The 16437-nt window shown below is 57.3% G+C and overlaps 1 protein-coding gene across 1 annotated transcript; it reads left to right on the top strand.

Annotated features, from left to right (window-relative positions):
• Positions 1-1420: 1420 nt before the first annotated feature.
• SPCS2 (signal peptidase complex subunit 2) lies at positions 1421-15341 on the top strand. Its single transcript, XM_086481610.1, has 5 exons — positions 1421-1459; positions 11371-11454; positions 12970-13130; positions 14373-14507; positions 15106-15341. The coding sequence occupies exons 1-5, from the start codon at positions 1421-1423 to the stop codon at positions 15290-15292; spliced, it is 606 nt and encodes a 201-aa protein (XP_086337736.1). The 3' UTR covers positions 15293-15341.
• The last annotated feature ends 1096 nt before the right edge of the window (positions 15342-16437 follow it).

The raw sequence follows: 16437 nt of genomic DNA, 5'->3' as shown, positions 1-16437 counted from the left end.
CCCTGCTCACTCCTGACACCCCCCTGTGCCCGTTCCCCTGCATCGACACAACCAACCACCGCACGTACACACACATACGTACGAACACCCCCCCACACACACACCACTCCCACAGCCCCACGCCTACTGGGTGCACCCACACATCCAGCACATACTCCCGTAACTACACCCTCCCCCCCAACACGCACCCACACACCCAGCTACCCACGAACACCCTCACACACTGGCACGCACCCACGCACAACAGCCGCAAACGCCTTCGTGCACTGACAGGCACCACCACACAACGCCCATAAACACCCTCAGTGGGTCCTGTGTCCAGTTTTGGGCGCCACAGTGTAAGAAGGACATGGAGGGGCTGGAGCGGGTCCGGAGAAGGGGAACGGAGCTGGGGAAGGGTCTGGAGAACAGGTCTGTGAGGAGAGGCTGAGGGAGCTGGGGGTGTTCAGCCTGGAGAAGAGGAGGCTGAGGGGAGACCTGATCGCTCCCTACAGCTGCCTGAGAGGAGGCTGCGGTGAGGTGGGGGTCGGTCTCTTCTCCCAAATAACAAGTGATGGGACAAGAGGGAATGGCCTCAAGCTGCTCCAGGGGAGGTTTAGGTTGGATATTAGGGAAAATTTCTTTACTGAACGAGTGGTCAGACATTGGAACAGGCTGCCCAGGGCGGCGGTGGAGTCACCATCCCTGGGGGTGCTCAAAAGACGTACAGACGTGGTGCTCAGGGACACGGTTTGGTGGTGGGCTTGGTCGTGTGAGGGAAATGGTGGGACCTGATGATCTTAGAGGTCTTTTCCAACCCAAATGATCCTATGATCCTATGATTCTACGCACCCCACACCTGCACACACGCACACCCCACGCACAAACGTGTCCCCCCTCCTCACGACACCCCCTAAACTCACCCCAGCGCGCACAGCCCACGTCCCTCACACCCCCTACATACACCCACCCACCCCCCCCCCGCACACACATACACCACCCCCTCCCCGACACCACGGACACCCCCAAATCCCCGACCCCACCCCACCCCCCACCCCCCCCACGACCATAGAGTTCACGGTCCTCCACAGCCCAGAGAGGCCCCGCACGCCTCTCCTCCCTCCCGCCCTCACCCTCCCCAGACCCCAGACCCCGGCAGCGCTGCCCGCCCTCACCCCGGAGGCCGCCCCCGCCTCGCGCCCGTCGCCGCACCCCGAGCGGGCCCCGCACCCCGAGCGGGCCCTGCACCGCCGCCGCCGCCATAGCAACGGGGAACGCGGGCGCGGGGGGGGAGCGGAACTACACTTCCCAGCGCGCAACGCGGCGGGAGGGGCGGGGTGAGGCGGCTTGCCCGCCCTCCCGCTCCCGTCGGCCCCCGCGCGCGGCCAATCAGGAGCGACCAGGTCGCGCGGCGAGGGCGGAGGCGGAGGGCGGTGAGAAGATGGCGGCCAAAGGCGGCAGGAGCGGGCTGCTCGACAAGGTACCGACCGGCCCTCCCGGGGCTCTCCTTCCCGGCGGCGCCGCCGCCGCCGCCGCCTCCCCCCCCCCCCCCCCCCCCCCCCCCCCGCCGCCTCAGCGGTGTCCCCGGAGCCGGCCCGGCGCTGGGCCGAGCCGCAGCCACCGGGAGCTCGGGCCTCAGCGGCCGCCGCCCACCCCCGCCTCAGCCGGGGGGCTGTCGGGGGCTCCCCCGGCCGGCAGCAGGAGCGGGCTGCTCGACAAGGTACCGACCGGCCCTCCCGGGGCTCTCCTTCCCGGCGGCGCCGCCGCCGCCGCCGCCTCCCCCCCCCCCCCCCCCCCCCCCCCCCCCCGCCGCCTCAGCGGTGTCCCCGGAGCCGGCCCGGCGCTGGGCCGAGCCGCAGCCACCGGGAGCTCGGGCCTCAGCGGCCGCCGCCCACCCCCGCCTCAGCCGGGGGGGCTGTCGGGGGCTCCCCCGGCCGGCAGCAGCGCGGCCCGGTGCGGCCTCCCGGTGCCGCCTCCTTGTAGGAGCCGGGCAGGAAACGGTGGAGGGCCGTGGGGAGGGAGGAAGCGTCCCGCGGGCAGCGGGCGAGCGCGTTCGGCCGCGAAAGCGGCAGCAGCCGCCGCCTGCGCGGCTGCTTCTTCTTTTCTTCGGCTGCCAGCGTGGCTGGTGTTAGCCCAGCCGTCCTGACCGTGTCATCATCAGGTTGGGTTTTGAATAGAGGATTACTTTTCATTGATAACTGACTGCTTTTACTGAAGGACTTAATCGCTTTAAGGAATAACTCACGCTCTGTATTAATGCAATCAGTTTACATTACAGTAAGAAATACCCCAAAACCTCACCGATGCTCAGAAACAGCAGCTGCTGCCCCTTACGGAGAAGCTCAATGCTAAAGCTGCTGCTCATGGTGCAATTGTCCAGAACACAGAACAGGGAGGGAAAGTGCCCGTTCTTGGTGTGTCATCTTATGGGGTGAAATCAGAGAAACTAAGGAATGTTAAGGTGAAGACCCTCACCTCCTCCCCGTCCTGATTTGTATATCAGAGATCTTGATCAGTAAGATAACCAGTGATTGTATTAGTATAGGAATAGTCATGGTTAGTTAATAGGATGGACCAATCATTGTAAATTAATAGCGGGCATAACATGCAGGCTGATGTTAAAATAGGTTAAAGATCACGACTTTGCAGACAAAGGATATAAAAATGCTGAGGTTTCGATGTAACTCTGAAGCCCGTCAGGAGGAGCCGTCCCCCGCGCTGCCCAGCGCTGCGGTACAGCAGTGCCGGCTCCTCTGCAGCCGTGCAGGTACGTCTGTCGTGACGGCGACCCTCCGTCAGCACCAGCAGCCCGGCCGGCGGTCCCGCTGCGCTCCTCCCGGTGGGTGTTTTGCCAGGAGAGTAGCGCTGGGCACGGCCGAGATGGCGGGTGGAGCAGAGCCCGCTGAGAAACCCGGGCTCGTCTAAAGGAGCTGGTTTGGAGAGCGGCTTTGGTCTCGGCTCGGTTTGAAGCGGTCAAGGGTTTGCGTCGCAGCCCTTCGCGGTGTTCGGGGGGGCTGAAGCCGCACCTGGAGGCACGCTTTCCCACCAGAAAGCGGGAGCGGTTGTGTCTGGCTCTCAGGCTGCAGAAGGGTGTGTTCGGAGTGATGGGCTGCCCCGAACTTCAAAATACGAATGACCGCGATGAAAACGCTTTGATTTTCAGCGATATATGGATATCGATAACTTCTACAGAGGATAGTTCCCTTGCATCTGCTTGAGGTTGAATTGCCCTCACTATCCCGAAGGATTTGGTGGGGTTTTTTTTCTTTAGAGCAGCAGATAAAGGCGTTGAGCGAACGCGTTCCGGGCGCGCTCGTGGCGCGTTTCTGGCCAGCAGCCCCTCGGCTTTCGGTTGTGGAACGCCGGCGCTTTGTGGTTAAACCTCAAGGACTCCGGAAAGCCTCGTGCTCTCGAGGCGGTTCTGCCCCTCCTGCCGCCTTCCGGGGACGCTGAGGGGTAGTTAGTCAGAAAGAGGAGGAGTTGGTGGTGAGGGAAGTGCCTCCTGCTCGTGGCGCAGGAGCTGAATCCTTTGGTGAGAAAGCAGCGAGTGCTTTCAGCAGGGCTTCTGCCTGAAGTACGTACCCCCGCTTGATGACGTTCTCTCCTTCCCTCTGTCCCCGTGCTGATCTGTGTGCCTTCCTTTCCTCCCTCTGGATCACTTAAATGACAATTCTGCGAGCCGGTGTGTATGTCGCTGAGCTGTCCTCTGGGGAATTGGGCTCTTGGATCCGTTATTTTCTCAAGTATTTGCCAAACAGAAAAATGACGTGTTGCCAGCGAGGCTTTAAAGTCTGAGTGCTGACGGAGGGTCGCCGTCCCGACAGACGTACCTGCACGGCTGCAGAGGAGCCGACACTGCTCTATCGCAGCGCTGGGCAGCGCAGGGGACGGCTCCACCTTATGTGCTTCAGAGTTACATCAAAAAATTCAGCGTTTTATATCCTTTTTCTGCAAAGTTATGATCTTTAACCTATTTTAACATCAGCCTGCCTGTTATGCCCGCTGTTAATTTTGACATTTATAATGACTGGTCCATCCTATCATATGACTTTATTAATATTCCTATACTAATATAATCGTTGGTTATTTTACTGATCAAGATCTCTGATGTACAAATCAGGACGGGGAGGAGGTGAGGGTCTTCACCTTAACATTCCTTAGTTTCTCTGATTTCACCCCATAAGATGACACACCAAGAACGGGCACTTTCCCTCCCTGTCCCTGTCTCCCTGTTCTGTGTTCTGGACAATTTCACCATGAGCAGCAGCTTTAGCTTTGAGCTTCTCCGTAAGGGCAGCAGCTGCTGTCTCTGAGCATCGGTGAGGTTTGGGGTATTTCTTACTGTAATGTAAACTGATTGCATTAATACAGAGCGTGAGTTATTCCTTAAAGCGATTAAGTCCTTCATGAAAAGCAATTAGTTATCAAGGAAAAGTAATTATCTATTCAAAATCCAAACTTGATTATAACATTAGGATGGGTTGCTTGCCTAGCATGTTTTTGGGCTTCATTAGTGCCCTAAAGCCGAGTGAGTTTAGTGATTTGTGTTTTAACTGTATCATTTTCAGGAAACTTGTGTTTTAACTATCCCAGGTTTTGTCCTTCTCGTGTCCTCCCAGTGTTTGTGATACCCTGGTAGCTCCTGGTTTCACCAGGACCACCCAAAAGCGCACACTCCCTCGCTCCAAAACGGGGTGCAGCCGGGGCTGCCCTCCCCTCAGACCCCCCCGAGCTTTCACCTCTTTAGCACAACACCAAGGTATTAACCACGCTCGGCTGCTGCTGGAGCAAAACCTTCAAAGGTTCTGCAAGCTCCAGGACTGAAACCACCTCCTAAATACCGACTGTCCCCCAGAAGGAGCTCTCTGGGCCCGCGGGACGTTGCCTCTGAGTGCAGTTGGGCAGCGCTGGTATTTTGGGGAGACTGGGGGCCAGAATTCCTTCCTGCAAGGCAGAGGCCGAGCGAGTCGGAGCTGAGAAGCGCCAAGCTGACTCGCAGGAGTTGGCTACAACTCTTCCTCGAGAGGAAGAGGAGGGTCCTGACGCGCAGCGAGGTGTCGCCGGGCTCCGGCACTCGCGGATCCTGCTCGTGCCGGGCTGGTGGCGCGCGATCTCGCCCTTAGTTTGGAATTTCGGGAGGGCGGAGACCTGCGGTTGGGGACTCGCTGCCCCGTGGGCTGCAGCCCGACCTGCGGGGCAAGGCGATGGGCGGCGGCGATGCTGGGGGCCTGGCGGGAGGCGACGGGCATCGGCGGCTGAGGCTCTTCCAGCCTCCCCCAGTTTGAAGAGTTGGTGATTTGAGGGTTTGGGGAGAGCTGGTGATTTTAGGGTTTTGGGGAGAGCTGGTGATTTTAGGGTTTGGGGAGGAGCTGGTGATTTTAGATTTTGGGGAGAGCTGGTGATTTGAGGTTTTGGGGAGAGCTGGTGATTTGAGGTTTTGGGGAAGAGTTGGTGATTTTTAGGGTTTGGGGAGGAGCTGGTGAGTTTAGATTTTGGGGAGAGCTGGTGATTTTAGGGTTTGGGGAGGAGCTGGTGAGTTTAGATTTTGGGGAGAGCTGGTGATTTTAGGGTTTGGGGAGGAGCTGGTGATTTGAGGGTTTGGGGAGGAGCTGGTGATTTGAGGGTTTGGGAAGCGGAGGTTACTTTCATTTCATCCTTGTCAGAGAAAACGCAGATTAGCTGCAGAAATTTTGTTCCCATTGCAGAGTTTATATCATCGCCGCTGGTGTAGCACAGATCTTTTTGACTGTACAACTTGATGGTTTACACTTGTAACACCCAGAGCGCGCTGCAACCTCCAGAGCAATATCTGAAGAGACAAACGAGCTGCCCAGAAGGTGTCGCTGGCCAAAACTGGGCGTGATGTCAATGGGGCTGAGAGCAGCAGCGCAAGGAATAAGGCAGGGGGCAAAGAAAGCGAAGTCTGTGCCGTGTCTTTCTGCCGTGGGAACACCTTGATGTTTCTCCTGCAGGATCTTTCCGTCCCTCCCGCTGCCGAGCGAGCTTTGGGAAGGGGTTGGAGGGAAGGTGGTGGCTTGATCACCCCCGGCGCCCGCTGCCGGGCAGCACCTTTGCTCGAGTCTCAGCAGCCGGGGCTCTTGGGTGCTTCTAGTGTGAGATTGGGGCTTTTGTGAAGCTGCATTTTGGATTTTATGGCTCGTTTTTAAGCAAGGTAAGCGCTGGCTACGTTTCAGCCTTTGCTCTGAAGCAGTGTCCTGACTCGGGGGCACTTTCAAATTGACTTCCTAGCTGTGCCCGGCGGTAGAACACCACGTTTGCTTCCCATCCCTGGCGTAGGATGTGGCCAGGACAAGTGTGATAACCTTCCACTTGGTGTTTTAAAGCAGAGGAGTCAAAACCGCATCCAAACAAAAAGACCGTCTTGAACTGGTTGGCTTTTTTTTTCCTCCGTCAGGCTGGAACCAAAATTTGAGCTTTTCTTTTGAAGCCTTCGGAGCTGGCACCCAAAGTGCTCAAAATGAGTCACTGATTGTCACGGTTTGAGGCTGGGCCGGCCACTAACGAGTGACAGATGCTCTCTATGAACCCCTCTGCCCTCCCAAAAGGGAAAAGGAGAGAGAACAAGGGAGAGAGACTTTATGGTTTGGAAAAGAAACTGAAACAGCTTTAATGGAACAGTAACAATAAAAGAAAAGACAAGAATAAGAATAAGGGAATAATGAAATCTCTACAATATGTACAAATAGATACAGCCCCAATACCGAACCCAACTGCCCCCACCCCGATGACGACCCGTCCCCCCCATGCTGCAGGGCTGGCACTGGGGCGGTCCCAGGCTGGACTGGGCAGCAGACAGGGACGGGAGGCAGGAGCTGGGCTCAGGCCCTGGATTCAGGGATGCACGGATCAGTCCTCCTCAGATGTCGGCCATCGAAGAAGAGAGGAAGAGACGAAGAGGGCGAGACCCTCGTGATCTCTCAGCTTTACCCTGAATATGACGTCTATGGGATGGAACACTCTGTGGGTCAGGTTTGGGTCACCTGTCCAGTTCGCTCCTCCCTGTAGGTGCGACCCTTTTCCCTCCCGCACCCCAACATGGAGCACAAGACTCAGCAGTGACCTTGGTCGCCATAAGAACAAGTCCCAGGCAGGGCCTCTCTGCAGCCCATCCCTTGGTACGAGCTATAAACACCAGGCCTTAGCACTGCTGGGAGCAGTCACTGTCTGGAAAAACAGGCTGCTGGTTCAGACAGTGCCGTTAGTTAGAGGAGACTTAACTGAAAAGTTAAAGCACTAAAACAGAATGAGTTCTGATTTAGCCCAAACCAGGACACTGATGGAACAACACCATCCACGAGCTGGAGGAGCAGAGAGGTTTGCATCTGCCGGGCTCCGTTCGTGGCGATGAGGATGGAAAGAGAGGAGCTTCAGGGGAGTTGACTGGTCTGCAGACCCCAGAGGGGGCAAAGGCTTTCCCCCTCTGTTTGAGGGTGGGTTGGTGGGGCTAGAGGCCCAATCTCTGGCTCTCACAGAATGGCAGGGGTTGGAAGGGACCTCGAGGGACCATCTAGTCCTACCCCCCTGCCAGAGCAGGTCACCCAGGAACGCACCCAGGCGGGTTTTGGATGTCTCCAGAGAAGGAGACTCCACCACCTCTCCGGACAGCCTGTGCCAGGACTCTCTTGGAAGCCGAATGTGGGGCTGACCATCAGGCAGAGGGTTTGCTCGCTGATGCGGGCAGATGCGCGTACGTTTCTGTGCACATCTGGTCACGGAGGGAGCGTGGATGTGGATCGTTCCCTTGGAGCGCCTCCTCCTGCTCCTCTTCCCCAGCGCTGGCACGAAGCGGGGACCAGCGCAGCGTCCCAGTCCCTCCCTGGTTCTTGATGGTCCCGCCGCTCAGCCTGGAAGAATTCAGGGAAGCTGGGGTGCTGCGCCGTGGTAGGAGAGGTACCCTGGTGGGAACACCACGACCAAGGTCAAAGGGAGGGCCGAGGTCCCAAACCGCCCGCGTGTCCCCGTTACCAGGTCCCTCCCGACACGAACCACCCTGGGATTATCCAGCTCTTACTGTCCTGAAGCAGAACAGCCTCGGTCACGGGGAAGCCTGAACAAGAGCTGAAGATCTTGTTAAAGGTGTTGCCAACCTGCAGGGGTCAGAAAAACTCCTCCCCACCCACCCAGTCAGCTCGGCAGAGACGTCCTTTATTAACGGTGCGCACCGGGGACGTGGGGTCCTTCCCCAAGATGTCCCCTGCACGTTGCCATCAACAGATATTTATACATTAAATCCACACATATTCAGTCTAGACGATGCATATTCATGATCATCCTCTCGATGGTTGGTTCTTCTCTTCTCGCTTCTGATGCAAATCAGCGCGCAGCCTCTGTCGTCGTCTTCTGTTGGTCCCTTGTGAGTAGGGGGTGTAATTTGGGTAGGTGGGCTGTGAGCGGGAGGTCTCGACCACTCCTCGAATTGGCTGTGTTTGGTCAAGGAACACGTCCTTGGCTCGCAGGCTCTTGGCTCGTACCTGCTTTGGTCACGATTCAAAGATTACACACAGTGGGTACCATCATAAATCCTGTCGAGCGGACATCTGGGACTGCAACACATTGTCCTTGTTTCTAACCACTAAGAGATCGTTGGTTAATGAATAACTTAGGGCTGGAATTTTACAGAGGCGTGCTAGCAGCATCAGCAGCGCAGATTTTATTTTCTATTTGATCATTTGTTCCATTTGAGACTTATTTTCCCAAAATAATCATTAGTTTCTCCTACTAGTATCCACTAATTAGAATTCTTGATACCCAAATCAAGATGGGAACAGTAAGGGGACTTCCAAGCAGTGCCCTAAAATCCTCAATCTGGTGCTTTCTGCAACAAAGGTCCTTTAGATGGGGTGCTTGGTGCTGTGGTTTAGGGTAGATGTACTAGGGCTGATGGTTGGACTCGGTGATCTCGGGGGTCTCTTCCAACCTGAGCGGTTCTGCGATCTGTGGAGCAGCTCGTTGCTTTACACCCTCGAAGATGAGGTATTTTTTTCCCCCAGTAACAGCTTTATTTCAAAAAACCACGTCACGTGGGCTTTCCATCTGCCCCTGAAAGCGCTGGTTCTCCGCTAGAGCAGCGTCGGTTCAGTGTCACCGACGTTCTCCGGCAGTTCCCGTGTCAGGCGGGACAAGGAGCGAGACTCCAGCGCTCTCTCTGTCACGGGCTCCCCGGGTTTGCGTTACTGCGGCGGTGCCTCGGCTCGTTTTTACCTGCAGCTCCTCCCCGCGGTGCAAACCCCTTCCCCAAGGGAGGCGTTGGCCATCCCGTGCCTCTGGGGCTGCTTTCCAGGATGCCTAGAAAACAGCTCTAAAATCTTGGAGGGGGTTGGGGGGGGTTTTAAGCCCGGGGCTTTATTTTCATTTATTTCTTGACTCCTGAGCTTTGGTGTTTTCCAATCGCCTGTCCTCAAATACACCCAGAGAGCCGTTGGCTTTGTTTGGGAGGAGAAGGAATTTTAACATAAGCTTTGATTTCATCCTCTGGGGCTTTAGGGAGAAAAACCAGAACATGGTAAGATTGGTTAAAAACGCGAGCGTTGCCGGCGAGGTAGATGCGCTGTGCTTTCACCCCAGGTAAACCGCGCTGTTACCAAAAGCAAAGCAAATATTTAATCACAAACCACATCACACAAATACCACTCGAGTGCTGCCTCCTCCAGTGCCTCTGGACTCTTGCTCAGGAACAAGCTGGAGAACACCATCGTATTTTCTACTAAGGATTGTCTTGTTTTAACCTGGGAAATATTTGCTAATTTTTTTCTTCTCCAGAATGATTCTTTTAGTGGCTTTGTGGGGGGGAAAAGCAATCACAACTGTACTTAAAGGGAGATCTGGCCTGAAGAAAGTCTTCAAGTGGCCCTTGGGGTGTTAAAAACGTCTTCATTTTTGTTCTTTAGTATTTGGGGAAAGAACAGCAGGGGGAAGGGTTGACCAGCTGTAAAAACGGAACCTTTTCATGGAGTTTTATTAATAACAAAATGAAACTCTGGAGCCCGAATGGCCCTTCCCTCGGGCAAGGCTGGAGTAGAACCAAGGAGGGAATATTGCCCCACCGCCGCGTCTGGCTGCCGGGTCCGGTTGTCGGCGTATCCAGCAGCGAGTCCAGCGTCTCGCCCGTGTCCTGCTCGTCGCTATTGTTGGCTTTGGGAGAAGGGGACTTCTCTGCGCCCTACGGGAACAGCTCGGTAGCACGAGTAGCTGGTGCCTCCTAAAATATTCTGTCACAGCAGCGCGAGAGCTCCGTGACTGTGAGCTCCTCGGGGACAGGGTCACTGGGGCTTTTCCCCCCAAGGCACGTGGAGATGCTGTGAGGGCCGGAACATCCCCAGATCCATCCCTCCTTGCCCCAAACACCTTTTTGTCCCTGACTTTTAAATCCTCCTGGGTGTTTTTGTCCTGCATGTGCCCACATGGTGATGTTTGCTGATTATTCGTTTGCTGATTATTCGTTTGCTGATTATTCGTTTGCTGATTATTCGTTTGCTGATTATTCGTACCTGCAGAGCCTGAGGGTCATCAGGCTTTTCCCTGTGCGAGCGTAGGCGGGGGTAGATCAGGTTTTACACCTTATTTTCAAATGGTTTCGTTCCTCCAGGGAAGGAAGTGAGCTCCTCTGACCGGTAGTTCGTAAATTCAGCTTGAGAGCTGCAGAAGTGGGAAAGAACACGAGCGAAGCTGAGGATTGCTTCGAACAGCAGCTAAAATCCCAGCTCAGACTTCAAAATACGCAGGGCTCAAGCCCATGGGTCCGCCTGTGGCTAAGAGGAGTAGCGTCCCCGAAAAAGAGGAGGGAAAATCCCCGCTTTGAAAAGCTGAGGTTCGCTGTTGACGAAGGACCCCGAGGAAAATCTGAATCTAGGAGAGCGACGGAGCCTTTGGGGTTCGGTCTGGAGGGTGGGCTGACCGAAACGTCATTTCTTGTTGTGCCTTTAGAGTCTCCCTTTGTACCTGCCTTGTTCAGGGTCTCCTGGGATTTTCCTCCTCTCCTCAACCCCCACAGAGTCTGTAACAGCCGGGCTGAAAAGCGCCGGCACCTTCGAAGGCGAGAATTGATCGGAACTGCCCCTTTCTGTGGGTGGCAGCAAAGGCAGAATCGAAATTCGGGTAAAACTGATGTAAAACGTCGCTTCACCAAATACCTTTGGTCCCCGTGACAAGGTATCTTAGCTTAAACCTGCGAGGGGGAGGGGTACGTGGGTGCTGAGGGGGCTGTTGGTGCGGTACCGCTGTGCGGCAGGATTCCCTCCGGCTCCGGGCAGGTTTTCCCGAACAGGCGGGTGTTTTTCCTCCCGTCTTTGTGCTCACGAGAGGCCCGAGCGTGTCCCAGCGAAAGGCTGCCCCCTGCCACCCTCCCTGAACCCCCTTTGGTTTCCGTTGCAGTGGAAGATCGACGACAAGCCGGTAAAAATTGACAAGTGGGACGGTTCAGCGGTGAAAAATTCTTTGGATGATTCTGCCAAAAAGGTACGTTCTGCGGCTGCCGAGTTCTCCCTCGGGAGAAACGCTCCGTTTTCTCGGGTTTCTACAAACTCTCTAAACTTTTTGGGGTTTGATGGTGAAGTGCCCGTATCCCCGCTGGTCCTGTAGCATCTCTTGGGATTCCTGTGGGGAAAGCAGGGATTGTCCTTGGAGTATGTGGTGGGTTGACCCTGGCCAAAATGCCAGGTGCCCACCAAAGCTGCTCTATCGCTCCCCCTCCTCAACTGGACAGGGGAGAGGAAAATAAAATAACGGGTTTGTGGGGTTGAGATGAGGACAGGGAGATCACTCGGCATCGACCGTCACGGGCAAAACAGACTCGACTTCAGGAAAATGTGATTTGTTACCAATTAACTCAGAGAGGAGGAATGAGAAATAAACCCAAATCTTAAACCCCCTTCCCCCCACCCCTCCCTTCTTTCCCGGGCTTAACTTTGATCCCCATTTCTCTCCCTCCTCCCCCCGAGCAGTGCAGGGGGAACAGGGAATGGGGGTTGGGGTCAGCTCATCACTGTTGTTTTCTGCCGCTCCTTCCTCCTCAGGGGGAGGACTCCTCACACGCTTCCCCTGCCCCAATGTGGGGTCCCCCCCACAGGAGACAGTCCTCCATGACTTCTCCAGCGTGAGTCTTCCCACGGGTTCAGTTCTCCATGAACTGCTCCAGCGTGGGTCTCCTCCATGGGGTGCCGTCCTTCGGGAACCGACGGCTCCAGCGTGAGCCCCCTCACGGGGTCCCCAGCAGCAAACCTGCTCCAGCGGGGGCTGCTCTCTCCCCACGGGCCACAGGTCCTGCCAGGAGCCTGCTCCGGTGCAGGCTTCCCCCGGGGTCACAGCCTCCTTCAGGCACCCACCTCCTCCGGCGTGGGGTCCTCCCCGGGGTGCAGGCAGTCCTCTGCTCCCCCGCCCACGGGCTGCAGGGGCACAGCCTGCCTCACCGGGGTCTTCCCCACAGGCCGCAGGGGAATCGCTGCTCAGGCGCCTGGAGCACCTCCTGCCCCTCCTCCTGCCCTGCCCTGGGTGTCTGCAGGAGGTTTCTCTCCCCTGTTCTCACTCCTCTCGCTGCAATTCCTGCTGCACAATCACGTTTTCCCTTTCTTAACCCCGTTATCCCAGAGGCGAAACCACCGTCGCTGATGGGCTCGGCCTTGGCCAGCGGCGGGCCCGTCTCAAAGCCGGCTGGCGTTGGCTGTGTCTGACATGGGGGAAACTTCTAGCAGCTTCTCACAGTAGCCCCCCCTGTAACCCCCCCCGCTGCCAAACCCTTGCCCCGCAGACCCGTATCCCCGCTGGTCCTGTAGCATCTCTTGGAATTCCCGTGGCTGAAGCAGGGATTGTCCTTGGAGTACCAGCGACTACCGCCGCGCCCGCCGGGGACGTAACGTTTCTGCTCCGTTTACCCGCACAACCAGGATCGTTTTACCTAAATCCTTCCCAGAAGCGCCTCACCAAACTGATGAAAAGGCACCAAATAACCTCGGCTGCGTGTTTTTCCCCCCGCAGGTTCTCCTGGAGAAGTACAAGTACGTCGAAAACTTCCGTTTGATCGACGGCCGCCTCGTCATCTGCACAATCTCTTGTCTCTTCGCCATCGTAGCTTTGATTTGGGATTACCTGCACCCTTTTCCCGAATCCAAACCTGTCCTTGCCTTTTGTGTGGTATCATATCCTTTACGGGTGTTGCCTCGTTTGTACCAAAAAGGGGGTTATTTTCCCCATAAAGTGCCCAAGAAAACCTTTCTCTGTATTCCCGCTTTCAGGCCTAGGGGAATTTTGCTGCCCGTGGTGCGGAGATCAGCTGATAATCACGCGGTTTTCACATGATGGCCAAGTTCCTGCCTGGCTGGGTGTAAACACCCCGAAATTGGGGTGATCTGAGGGCCCAGCCTTCCCCCGCAGCGCCGCGGGAGCCCCAACAGCGACTCAGCAGCTTCCCCGGGGCGGCGGATCCGCTCTCCAGGCTAATCCCAAACCGAAGCTCAGCCCTTGGAAGCTTCGGGGGGTTGTTTTGTGGTTGGGGGGGGGGGGGTTGGTTACAGAGAGATCCTGCTCTTCCCAAATACGACAGGGCAGGTTCCAAGAGCGATGGGTAAAACAGAGGCGGCTCCCGCCAGCGCCTCCCCCCCGAGAGGAGCAGGCGCCGCGCTGAGGAGCGGGGGCGGAATGTTTCGGTGTCGCCTCTGCCGGAATCAACCCTTAACTTTTCCAGCCGGGGTTTGGGCCGAGAGGGGCGGCGTCACCCTGGGCCCCCTGCGGCTCCTCCGGTGATCGTGGAGGTTTTCCCCCACTCACGCGCATGACGGGCGAGCGGAGCCGCCCACGGGCCTGATCTTGAGGGCGGTTTTGGTGGCACCAGCATGAACTGGTGGCCCGGAAACTTAACTGCTTGGCCTGGGACCGGGGGGCGAGTCCTCGGCGTTGGGCCCGTTCCCCTCGCGGCGCTTGGGGACGATTTAATCCTAAAACCGAGGGAGTTCGGTGCATCGCTCCGGCTGCGCTGGGGAGGGCCCCGCGGTGATTCGGTCGGTGGGTCGCGGCGGTGCCCCACCGCCTCCCGGCAGAGGGGGCTCCGAAAATGTGGCAAAAAGCGTTGAAAGTCGTTGCGATTTCCCGCTTCGCTTCGTGGTTTCACGTTTTCTGCGGCCGGAGAAACCCCTTTCAGGGAGGGCGCGGGGGGAGGCGCCGCTTTTCCCGCCGCTTCCAGGTGTCGGCTTGTGCCACGGCGAAGATTTAAGGGCCGCAATTATTATTGAAATTAATTTCTCGCGCTGACCTCCCGCCGAGCGTCCTGCTTGGAAGGGTGACGTCACCAGAGGCTTGGATCCGTGAGGGGATCCAAGCGATTTCTCTTCGTTTTGGCTTCTCGTTGCGACTTCTCCCGTTTCCTTAACGTTTTTTCCCCGCACCTATTTTGTGATGATGGGCATCCTGACCATCTACACCTCGTACAAAGAAAAGAGTATTTTCCTCGTAGCTCACAGAAAAGACCCCGCGGGGATGGACCCCGACGACGTTTGGCAGCTCTCCTCCAGTCTCAAACGGTACCCTTCGCCCGGGCTTAGCGAGCTCCTTGGGGTGGAAAAAGCTGCGTTTTGGCTAATTCCCAACCAAAACTGGCGGGAAAGTATCGGTGCCTCCGCGATATTGGCGTGCCTGCACCGGGGATGCGAGCTTTCCGCGGAGGACCCGCTCCCGCGCCGTGATCTTCGCGGCTGCCCGGGCGGCTCGTGGTTGATATTCCCCGTGGGATGTTATCGCTTGGAAGTGACGGGCTCGCCCGCCTCCTGCGCCCCGTTTCCAGCCGTAGGATCCCCCCCTAAATATTTCCCTTTATTTTTATCCCTACGAAGGTCTCAAAGCCCATGTCCCTGTCGAGAAGTGGGAGCGGTGCCAAGCGTTATTCGCCACGAGCTTCTCTTTAAAGGGAGGGAGGGAGCGATCAGGAAGGGTATAAAAATCTTTAGGGGAGTTATAATGAACGCCTGTGGGGTGTAGCTGTTCGATGTGGGGTGCCGTGGGTGGTACCCCCCGCTCCTGGGGGCCAAGACGGGGGTTCCTCGTCTTTTTTTTTTTTTTTTTTCTTGGTGTCTCAGCTGAGCCGGGCTTAAACTCTGCTCTGACCCCCCGTCCCCCCCGCAGGTTTGATGACAAGTACACGCTGAAGCTGACCTTCATCAGCGGCAGAACCAAACAGCAGAGGGAAGCCGAGTTCACCAAATCCGTGGCGAAATTCTTCGACGACAACGGGACGTTGGTCATGGAGGCCTACGAGCCCGAGGTGTCCAAGCTCCACGATAGCCTGGCCCTGGAGAGGAAAACGAAGTGATTTCGGCCGCCGCCTGCCTGCCTGCTGGGAATGTGCTCAATTAACGCCAATAAAGTCCGTCAGCAAACGAAGGGAGTCGTTGCTTCTTTTTTTTGTTTGTTTGTTTGTTTTTTGTCCTGAAATCCTGTTCCAGTGAGATTTTTAACCTTGGGTCCCAGATTTTTTTCGAAGCTAAAGGAAACCTTTAGTCCCTGGGCCTGCCTTTCTGCCTCTGCCCCCCCTCCGTGGAGGAGGGTTGGCCCCGGGGGGACCCTCAGGAGGGGACACTTGTCACCCACGCTGCCCCGGCGTCCTCCTGGCAGCGCGTTATGGCACAGCAGCGCCGCGGGCTGCTTTACCCTCCGTCTTCCCCGTCGCTTTTCCCGGTTTCTTTAGGAATTCGGGACAAAACCCTTCCTGTCAAACACGCCGACACGTTTTCTTTAGTTTTGTGTTGATCTCGCTGCGGGGGGAGGGTGGTTTTGTGTAAAAAAGCCTTTTATGGGGTGAGGGGCTGAGCGGGGAGAGAGGCGAATATTCAATTTCTGTGTGTTCTGTCTGTCTACGAGGTGAAAAAAACCAAAGCCAAGGGCTCGCCCACCCCCTCACCGCCCCCCTCGCACCCTCCGGCCCTGCCTGGCCCGTGCGCCCCGTCTAGAAAATGGCGGGTTCTGAACAAAACTGGTTTATATTGTTTTATTGGGGTTTTTTTTTCCCAATAAAAGGGAAGAACCGACGCTAAACGTGGTCCGGAGCGTCCTTGGAGCGTTTCGCCGGTGCCGGGGTGGGGGGGGGGGGGGGGGGGGGGGCGGGTTCTCGTTGAAAACCGCCCCCCAGCTCCGGGGCCGGGCGGGTACCGGGAAGGGGCGGGCGGGGGCGGAGCGGGGCGGCCCCGGCGGCGGCGGCGGCGGTCGGTGGAGGGGGCGATGCGCGGGGGGTTGGGGGGGGTTTGGGGAAGGGGTACGGGCCGGGGGGGGGGGGGTCTGGGCATGGGGGGGGCGGGCAGGGAGTCGGGCTAGGGGGGGTGGCGGGGCCTGCGGGGGGCGGGGCATGGGGGGATCGGTGGGGTTATGGGGGGTGCGGGGGGGGGTGGGCATTGGGGGGGGGGTGCCTGCAGGGGTGTAAGGGGGGGATGGGACATGAGGGGGTGCGCGGAGGGTCGGGGT

The sequence above is a fragment of the Leptosomus discolor genome, chromosome 1 (assembly GCF_034619465.1).
Source record: "Leptosomus discolor isolate bLepDis1 chromosome 1, bLepDis1.hap2, whole genome shotgun sequence".
In the NCBI taxonomy this organism is placed as follows: Eukaryota; Metazoa; Chordata; class Aves; order Leptosomiformes; family Leptosomidae; genus Leptosomus; species Leptosomus discolor.
The sequence above is the reverse complement of the archived record's forward strand: the minus strand, read 5'-3'. Positions and strand labels throughout refer to the sequence as shown.

Coding starts and splice junctions, on each gene's coding strand:
- SPCS2 (XM_086481610.1), top strand. CDS start 1,421: ATGGCGGCCAAAGGCGGCAGGAGCGGGCTGCTCGACAAG. Junction 11,455..12,969: donor TGGATGATTCTGCCAAAAAG/GTACGTTCTGCG, acceptor TTCCCCCCGCAG/GTTCTCCTGGAGAAGTACAA. Junction 13,131..14,372: donor CTTGCCTTTTGTGTGGTATC/ATATCCTTTACG, acceptor TTTTCCCCGCAC/CTATTTTGTGATGATGGGCA.